Raw genomic sequence first — 10,838 nt, 5'->3', positions numbered from 1 at the left:
ATGGGCTCACCATATTATACCTTGTGAATATGTACTACTATCCCTCGCATCAACTTTACCAATAACTGCCTAAAGACTCCATTTCTGTCATCTGGCTATGCATGATTCCTGCTACCTTTTAATGAAATGCACTAACCTTATTGGTAAGGAGCTATCACTATTATGATAGTTACAAAATAAACTGAACTTTAGAATGACATCTCTGCATAAAGTCTATCATGGTTACTGCAACCAACCTACCACTTACCATGTGTAAAGTTAGGTTCCAGTCTAAGTGGGTGCTATGCAAAACTGTGCATGGGTTGATACTAGGCTCATAGCTTGCCCAGTCTTGTCCCGATAATTCCTTCAAGTGCAGTGCTTACTGGTGTACAATATACATGTTGTCGAGTCCATTAACCTTTATAACAAAGGATAGTGCATAGTAGTCATAAGACTCTGGGAACATATACTGCAAGAAACACTTTAACTCTGTGGCACCAAAACATATCTAAATCTTTCACCATCACATCCATAAATAGAAACAAATGCTCTGAATGTGATTTTCTTTGACAGATATTCTGAAACAATCTAGATTTACTCCTCATGCATACCATTACTTTCAAACACTAAATATCCTCAGCATACAAAACCAAAAGGTAATAACTCAAGTTTTTATATGTACAACATCTATAAACTTATAGGAACTTTTTAATATTCCCTAAAAAAAAGGCAAATGTATGATAAAACATAGGCCACCAGGCTAAGGCAGTTAAATCATAGCAATGTTAATTCCATGGGTATACAATACCTATTCTGCTTGATGAGATATAGACCAACAGATGAGACAAGTGGAGAAACAATCATGTTATGCTAAACTTGAGTCTACAACCTTTTATAGTTTAAAAACAAAAATATTTGTGAACAACAATACTTTACCAATATCCTGATTTGGATATACATTATTGTGAAATGGTGAAAAGATCACGGTATTTCTAATTATGTAGTTACTACATAATTAATGAATGACAATCAATCAGTATTCATGATTTTGTTTTATATTTGGAACGACCAACACTAATCTACTATTTCTATATCTGTGGGATCACAAATAGATGAAAATAACTTGCTGATATTTCTCAATCTGCAGTAACAATATGACTGAATAACACTGAAGTTCCAGTACCTCTAAAATCTAACTTAAATAAATATTCAAAATACCAATGAAAGAGCAGACATGGATATTGCCATAATCATTCAAACTAATAACAAAGGAAAAAGTAAATACCTACATCACAAATTGAGATTAAAAGAAAAATATTACAAGCTCTTAATGGCCAAATGGGTCAAATTCTCAGTAACTTGTGTAGCAAAATATCTTCTAAGCATACTACAGTTTTAAGTTGAGATGCCTTTGGATTCATCTTTTTTCTCATACCGCTGTTCAAAATGTGGTAAAGAAAATAAGACTCTGACCAGAAAAGGGCAAGTATTAATAAAAAAATATGGGGCAAAAGGGAGGACAAAAGCTAAATTTAGACCATTGTTGAATTTCACAACAGTCTAAACCACTGCAAAATACCATGACTTACTCTTAGTTTTATTCATCATTCTGTACATGTACAAAAGTAAACAGCTCTGCTCTACTTTCACTCAGCTTTTACAATAAATTCAAAATCTCTCTAAAGCTTTGATTATAATGTAAATATAAATTAGTCAGGATTCAGTTTACTTGTTAAGGTCATCTTGTGGTATATTCACACACTAACCAAGAACTTCATGTCCACAAAGAATTAACAAAACCAGAAACAAATGTGTTCATTAGTGAAGTGACTATAGCATCAATAAGAAAAAGAAAAGGGGGCAAATATTATGTATAGAGATTTCTGTTCTTTTCTGTCTTCTAATATGTAGATAACATGAAAATTCTACAACCAAAAGGTCAAACAATAGAATCATTTGGTTGGTAACACAAACAAGGGAACAATGAGGGAAAACCACTAATACATAACTCCACTAAGTGAATTTGTTTACAAAACCTAGATAATTTGCCAAACAAGTATACTGAACCTAAGAAGCACTAATTTGGGCAGAATATCCCTGATCTGGCAGCTATCATAGTCTCTACATAGATAACTTGAGCCATTAAAGATGCTGCCACTCTGTGGCTAAAACACTTGAGTTGCTCTCCATGGTATGAGCTATTGTGTCAGGAATGGCGTGAGAAAGCCACATGGTATGCAAACGTGCATACTGCGTAGCATCTAGGTGCAAGGGGTTACCACGTTTCAAACCTTGGTCAGTCTCTCCATATTCATCTAAGTAGGGTGGGTTCACAAAGCATCCTGTAAAAAAGAGCAAACTTTCATAAAATGGACATCAGAGTAAAAACACCAACACTTTTAATTATAATCAAGAACTAGAACATCTTTGAAGCTACTGTGGGTCCTTGCAGAATGATGGGGTTACACCCCTAGACAACTGCGATTTGAGCAAAATGTTTTACGAATAAAATAACTGAAACCCATATTAAAAGGATGAGTACTCCAAACCAAAAATTTTACCAATCTAAATCTCATGTACATGTACATGAAACAACCTAGCTTACCATCAGTATACCACATTCTATCAAGATGTAAACTGGACTCTGGTTCAACAACTGTTGCCATTTCATTGGTAAATCACACAATATCTATAAGAAAGCAACTGATGTCCCATTCAGGAAGTGTATCTAATATGTTAAACCCTCGATTTAACAGATTATTAGGGGAGAAGGGGTGTCTTGTAATGCCAGAAGTCCATTAAATCGAATTTAACCTTTTTTTGTGCCACATTTGTCCTCTATCACTGTAGGGTTAAGTGTGTAGTATGATAGTTGGGTGGTGGGCACCCGGCAGTGTGGAAACACTCACCGCCCTGTTGGGCAGTTGGAGGCAGCAGTCTGACTGAGATAGAGGTGATGCCATCCTTCTCATGTGAAAGATTACTTCTTTACAATAAAGTGAGGACTGACTACCTGCTTTTATTGCACTTCTTACATGGTGCAGTAAGTAGGATTTGAATCTATGTGGGAAAATCCCTAGTTATTTCAAGGCAGCTCACCTTCTTCAGATGGGGCACACCCAAGGAAATTACCTCTGATGGAGGAACCAATCTAGACAGCAAGGAGTTGGAAGCTTTCTACAAAAAGAAAAAAAAAGGGGGAGTCATGGCCTACATCTCAGCCCACTTCCCCCTGTCCAATGGACATGCTGAAGCAGAGGTAAAGGCAGCCAAACGTGTGTTGAGGGGTAACACGGGTGTTGGAGGCAGCCTTCACAACAACAAAGCAACTCAGGGTTTGCTCCAATATCCCAAATACCCCCTACGAGAGGGGAATAAGTTACCCACACACCTGGCAGCTGGAAGACAGTTGTGAAATGGTGTTCCGGCAACATTATCTGATAAACCTGTCTACTTTCAGGATGTCGCTTCGAAGGTGTGGGACAGGTCAGGCATGGTAGTAACTGAGGTGAAGCTGCATAGACAATACTCAGTGATCGACGTCACCTATGGCCCTAGGCTTCCCCAATCCCCATGACATCTGTGGGTCAAGGTGAGTACCCACCAGCGTAGCTTCGCCCCCAATTATGACAAAACCCAGTCTCAGGCAGTAGCACCCTCACCATGTGAGACACCGCCCCATACACTTGCAAGACTGTGTTTGAGGTGGCTCCTGTGAAGAGTGAACACACTAATTTGTTGTTAATTTTCTTCTGCTTGCATGTAAAGGAAGTGTATTATAGTTGAGAAGTGATTTGTGTGTATGTTTGCCTTATGCCTTGCTGAAGTTTAATTTCATTTTCTTGTTTTTGTTTTCTTGATAGGCTTAATAGAGATGCTTTGTGGAAAGTCTTAAGAGTAAAGTCTTAAAAGTATATGGCATGGGAGGTACACCGATAGAAGCAGTGAATAGCTTTTATCAAGGATGTAAGGCATTGTATGAGTAGGAAGAGAGGAGAGTGACTGGTTCCCAGTGAAGGTCGGTCTGTGGCAGGTGTGTGTGATGTCTCCATGGTTGTTTAATTTGTTTATGGATGGGGTGGTTAGGGAGGCAAATGGCAGAGTTTTGGAGGGAGGGGTGAGTATGCTGTCTGTTGGGGAGGAGAGGGCCTGGGAAGCCAGTCAGTTGATGTTCACTGATGATACAGCACAGGTGGCTGATTCAAGTGAGAAACTGCAGAAGTTGGTGACTGAGTTTGGAAAAGTGTGTAAAAGAAGAAAGCTGAGAGAAAATGTGAATAAGAGCAAGGTTATTAGGTTCAGCAGGGTTGGGGGGCAAGTTAATTGGGATGTTGGTCTGAATGGAGAAAAATTGGAGGAAGTGAAGTGTTTTAGATATCTGGAAGTGGACTTAGCAGCAGATGGAACCATGGAGGCAGAAGTCAGTCACAAGGTGGGGGAAGGGACGAAGGTTCTGGGAGCAATGAAGAATGTGTGGAAAGAGAGAATGTTACCTTAGAGAACAAAAATGGGTATGTTTGAAGGAATAGTAGTTCCAACAATATCATATAGTTGCAAGACATGGGCTACTGGTAGGGTTGTAAGAAGGGTGGATGTGTTGGAAATGAAATGTTTGAGGACAATATGTGATGTGACGTGGTTTGATTGAGTAAGTTATGAGCTAGTTGGATCGAGTAAGTAATGAAAGGGTGGTTTTATCGAGTAGGTAATGAAAGGGTGAGAGAGATGTGGGGTAATAAAAAGAGTGTGGTTGAGAGTGCAGAAGAGAGGGGCGTTGATATGGTCTGGACATATGGAGAGAATGAGCGAAGAAAAGTTGACAAAGAGGCTATATGTATCAGAAATGGAGGGAACAATGAGAAGCAGGAGACCAAATTGGAGGTGGAAGAATGGAGTGGAAAAAAGATTTTGGAGTGATTGGGGCCTGAACATACAGGAGGGTGAGAGGCATGCAAGGAATAGAGTGAACTGGAATGATGTGGTATACTGAGGTCAATGTGCTGTCAATGGATTTAACCAGGCCATGAGAAATGTCTGAGGTAAACCATGGAAAGGTCTGTGGGGCCTGGATGTGGACAGGGAGCTTTGGTTTTGGTGCATTACACATGACAGCTAGAGATTGTGTGAACGAATGTGGCTTTATTTGTCTGTTTCCTGGCACTACCTTGCTGAACAGGGGGGAAGCAAAGCTGTTTCCTGTGGGGCAGGGTAGCACCAGGAATGGATTGAAGGCAAGTAAGGGTGAATATGTACATGTGTATATATATGTCTGTGTATGTGTATGCATATGTATGTGTATGTACATGTACATGTATGAGCGCTTATGTACATATATGTGTATATGAGTGGATGGGTCATTCTTCGTCTGTTACCTGGCATCACCTCGCTGACGCAGGAAACAGCTATCAAGTATAATATAAATAAAAAATACTTTTGTTTTTGTTTATGCTGTTACAAAATGTCACATTTAGTTACCAAAATCTTGAGGGAGTTTTGGGTTTAGTGTGTGGTACGATTGTTGGGCGGTGGGCACCCGGCAGCATGGGAATGCTCCCCAGCCTGTCAGGCAGTTGGAGGAAAGAGTTAGACTGAGATTGAGGTGATGACACCCCTCTCCTATGAAAGGATACTTCCTTATAATAAAGTTAGGAAAGACTAACTGCATTCACTAGACCTCTTACAATCACTTGCTGTCATTTTGCATGGTAAGGATTGCAAAATTATTAAATAAAGTCAATTCTGAAATAACAGAAAAACTGTATACAACCTGACTGCACAATAGCTTGAGGCAGACTCAAACCGAAACAAAGCATGTCTAACTCATGCTACCACAAACAAGTGCATTATGAAATGCACAAGTTGCAGTGTTTGATTTTTTTTTAATTCTATAAATTATCATTAATCAATGTACTATATTATTTGTCCGTTAAATGTGAAATCTGTTATATCAGGGTCCATTAAATTGAAGGCTTACTGTATATAATTAGTAGTCCTGACAGGTAAATTATTAAAGCTAAAAAGATGTAAGAATTAACAGTATAAAACTATCATAATGAAATTCTTAAGGGCAGACTAAAGAATGAAGAGAAGAATATGTGTTGTACAAAAATCATAAGGTCAAAGATAAAAGTAGTTTTTAACAGTACTGTTACGCACAGCATGAGGTGGATGAGACATGTGAAGGTGTTATAGAACAACATAAATGAAAGTACAAGGAGAAGAGTTATAATGAATGCAATGAAAGCATTCTGTATAAGAATGTGTGATGAATCAATGAATCAAGTTAATGAATCAACTTATTGTGCAAAGTGAAAGACTATGCAGTCATTATGCTAGTGAACTGGTTTATGTTTCACTTTAACACCCAAGACATGTGATATGAGGTTGGCTGCCTAAGATCCACTCAATGCAAACAGATAATGTTACATGACACACAGTTACACACATGAATAGACAGAATTTCAATGTGGTGTTCTGGTGATACACCCAAAAGTCCCTTTTACAAACAGTTTTCTGAAATTAGTTTCTTACATGATGATATCTATGATAAGGATATCATTCTTTGTGATCCACCTTTAAAGCAATGTATTTGCTCTGGTTGAACTTCATCAACCACATATGTGTTCATCCCTGAAGTTTGTTAAAGGACAATATTACTGTATTCCTGGAAACTTTTCACTTCCCTCATGACTTTATCATTATCTGCATACAAACATTTCTGGTGTGATGAATGGTGTTTCTCATTTTACTGAAGAAATGCCAGGAACAAACGAAGAGGCCACATTCATTCACATATATTCTTTGGCGGTCATGTGTAATGCATCAAAAACACAGCTTATTATCTATAAATAGGCCCCACAGACCCTTTCATGATTTACCCTGGATGCTTCAAAAGCCCTGGTTCAATCCACTGACAGCATGTCAGACCCACATTGTTTCAGAAGTGGTAAAGGATGTGTGGATCAGGTGCGTACTTTGAAGAATGTATGTGACAAGTATTTAGAAAAACATATGGATTTGTATGTGGCATTTCTGGATCTGGAAAAGGCATATGATAGGATTAATAGAGATGCTCTATGCTTTATGGAAGGTCTTAAAAATATATAGTATAGGAGATAAGCTGCTAGAAGCAGAGGGTAGTTTTTATAAAGGATGTAAGGCATGTGCACAAGTAGGAAGAGAGGAGAGTGATTGATTCCCAGTGAACTTCAGTCAGTGGGAGGGATGTCTGATGTCACCACAGTTGTTTAATTTGTTTATGGATGGGGTGGTTAGGGAGGTAAAAGCAAGAGTTTTGGAGAGAGTGGCCAGTATGCAGTCTGTTGGGGATGATAAGGCCTGGAAAGCGAGTCAATTGTTGTTCGCCGATGATACAGCACTGGTGGCTGATTCGAGTGAGAAACTGCAAAAGTTGGTGACTGAGTTTGGAAAAGTGGGTAAATGAGAAAGTTGAGAGTAAATATGAATAAGAGCAAGGAAATTAGGTTCAGCAGGGTTGAGGGATAAGTTAGTTGGGATGTAAGTTTGATCAAAGAATATTGGAGGAAGTGAAGTGTTTTAGACATCTGGGAGTGGACTTGACAGCGATTGGAACAGTGGAAGCGGAAGGGAGTGATACGGTGGGAGATGGTGAAGGTTCTGGAAGCAATGAAGAATGTGTGGAAAGAGAGAACATTATCTTGGAGCAAAAATGGATATGTTTGAAGGAAAAGTAGTTCCAACAATTTCATACAGTTGCAAGGTATGGGCTACAGATAGGGTTGTAAAGAGGAGGGTGGATGTGTTGGAAATTAAATGTTTGAGGGCAATATGTGGTGTGAGGTGGTTTGATTCAGTAATGAAAGATGTGTGGAAATAAAAGGGTGTGGTTGAGAGAGCAGAAGAGGGTGTGTTGAAATGGTTTGGACATTTGGAGAGAATGAGCAAGGAAAGGCAGACAAAGAGGATATATGTGTCAGAGGTGGAGGGAACAAGAAGCAGTAGACCAAACTGGAGGTGGAAGGATGGAGTGAAATAGATTTTGAGTGATTGGGGCCTGAACATACAGGAGGGTGAGAGGTGTGCAAGGAATAGTGTGAATTGGAACGATGTGGTATACTAGGGTTAATGTGCTGTTAATGGACTGAACCAGGGAATGTACAACATCTGAGGTAAACCATGGAAAGGTCTGTGGGGCCTGGATATGGATAGGAAGCTGCAGTTTTGGAGCATTACACATGACAGCTAGAGACCGAGTGTGAACAAATGAGGCCTTTTTGTCTGTTTTCCTGGTGCTACTGTGTGTGTGGCAGGGTGGCGATGGGAATCAACGAAGGCAGCAAGTATGAATATGTACATGTGTATACATGTATATTATATTATTTCACTCACTCGCTGTCCCCTGCATAAGCGAGGTAGCATAAGGATACAGACAAAAGAATGGCCCAACCCACCCACATACACATGTATACACATAAGTGCCCACACATGTACATATACATACCTATACATTTCAATGTATACATACATATACATACACAGACATATACATATGTACACATGTACTTATTCATACTTGCTGCCTTCATCCATTCCCGTCGCCATCCCACCACACATAAAATAGTACCCCCCTCCCTCCATGCGCGGTGCGCGTGCAAGGTAGTACTAGGAAAGGATAACAAAGGCCACATTTGTTCACACTCAGTCTCTAGCTGTCATGCATAATGCAACAAAACTACAGCTCCCTTTCCACATCCAGGCCCCACAAAACTTACCATAGTTTACCAGAGACGCTTCACATGCCCTGGTTCAATCCATTGACAGCACATCGACCCCAATATACCACATCATTCCAATCCACTCTATTCCTTGCAAGCCTTTCACCCTCCTGTATGTTCAGGTCCTGACCGCTCAAAATCTTTTTCACTCCATCCTTCCACCTCCAATTTGGTCTCCCACTTTTCCTTGTTCCCTCCACCTCTGACATATTTATCCTCTTTGTCAATCTTTCCTCTCATTCTCTCCATGTGACCAAACCATTTCAATACAACCTCTTCTGCTCTCTCAAAAACACTCTTTACTACCACACATCTCTCTTACCCTGTCATTACTTACTCGATCAAACCACCTCACACCAAATATTGTCCTCAAACATCTCATTTCCAACACATCCACCTTCCTCTGCACAACCCTATCTATAGCCCATATCTTGCAACCATATAAGATTGTTGGAACCACAATTCCTTCAAACATACCCATTTTTGCTCTCCAAGATAACGTTCTTGCCTTCCACACATTCTTCAACGCTCCCAGGACCTTCACCCCCTTCCCCATCCTATGACTCACTTCTACTTCCATGGTTCCATCCGCTGCTAAATCCACTCCAAGATTTCTAAAACACTCCACTTCCTCCGGTTTTTCTCCATTCAAACTTACCTCCTAATTATCTTGTTCCTTAACCCTACTGAACCTAATAACCTTGCTCTTATTCACATTTACTCTCAGCTTTCTTCTTTCACACACTTTACCAAAATCAGTCACCAACTTCTGCAGTTTCTTACCCGAATCAGCTACTAGTGCTGTATCATCAGCGAACAACAACTGACTCACTTCCCAAGCCCCCTCCTCCAGAACAGGATGCATACTTGCCTCTCTCTCTCCAAAACTCTTGCATTCACCTCCCTAACAACCCCAGCCATAAACAAATTAAACAACCATATATGTATATGTCTGTGTATGTATATGTATGTATACGATGAAATGTATGTTATTTATCTATTTATTTATTTTGCTTTGTTGCTGTCTCCTGCGATAGCGAGGTAGCGCAAGGAAACAGACGAAAGAATGGCCCAATCCACCCACATACACGTATATACATACACGTCCACACACGCAAAATATACATACCTATACATCTCAATGTACACATATATATACACAGACAGACATATACATAGATACACATGTACATAATTCATAGTCTGCTTTTATTTATTCCCATCGCAACCTCGCCACACATGGAATAACAACCCCCTCCCCCCTCATGTGTGCGGGGTAGCGCTACGAAATGACAACAGAGGCCCCATTCGTTCACACTCAGTCTCCAGCTGTCATGTAATAATGCACTGAAACCACAGCTCCCTTTCCACATCCAGGCCCCACACAACTTTCCATGGTTTACCCCAGATGCTTCACATGCCCTGGTTCAATCCATTGACAGCATGTCGACCCCGGTATACCACATCGTTCCAATTCACTCTATTCCTTGCACGCCTTTCACTCTCCTGCATGTTCAGGCCCCGATCACTCAAAATCATCTTCACTCCATCTTTCCACCTCCAATTTGGTCTCCCACTTCTCCTCGTTCCCTCCACCTCTGACACATATATCCTCTTGGTCAATCTTTCCTCACTCATTCTCTCCATGTGACCAAACCATTTCAAAACACCCTCCTCTGCTCTCTCAACCACACTCTTTTTATTTCCACACATCTCTCTTACCCTTACATTACTTACTCGATCAAACCACCTCACACCACATATTGTCCTCAAACATCTCATTTCCAGCACATCCACCCTCCTCTGCACAACTCTATCCATAACCCACGCCTCGCAACCATACAACATTGTTGGAACTACTATTCCTTCAAACATACCCATTTTTGCTTTCCGGGATAATGTTCTCGACTTCCAAACATTCTTCAAGGCTCCCAGAATTTTCACCCCCTCCCCCACACTATGATTCACTTCCGCTTCCATGGTTCCATCTGCTGCCAGATCCACTCCCAGATATCTAAAACACTTTACTTCCTCCAGTTTTTCTCCATTCAAACTTACCTCCCAATTGACTTGACCCTCAACCCTACTGTACCTAATTAC

General features: G+C 40.2%; 1 protein-coding gene across 1 annotated transcript in view; it reads right to left on the bottom strand.

Annotated features, from left to right (window-relative positions):
* Window positions 1–1,982: 1,982 nt before the first annotated feature.
* Ubr1 (Ubr1 ubiquitin ligase) overlaps window positions 1,983–10,838 on the bottom strand; it is a 514,997-nt gene continuing 506,141 nt past the window's right edge. The window contains 1 exon segment of the mRNA XM_071669737.1: window positions 1,983–2,324. Within this exon segment, the coding sequence (XP_071525838.1) occupies window positions 2,125–2,324 (200 nt within the window). The 3' untranslated portion in view covers window positions 1,983–2,124.

This window comes from Panulirus ornatus, chromosome 14, assembly GCF_036320965.1.
Source record: "Panulirus ornatus isolate Po-2019 chromosome 14, ASM3632096v1, whole genome shotgun sequence".
In the NCBI taxonomy this organism is placed as follows: domain Eukaryota; kingdom Metazoa; phylum Arthropoda; class Malacostraca; order Decapoda; family Palinuridae; genus Panulirus; species Panulirus ornatus.
Note: the sequence above shows the minus strand (reverse complement) of the source record. Positions and strands in the feature narration are given on the sequence as shown.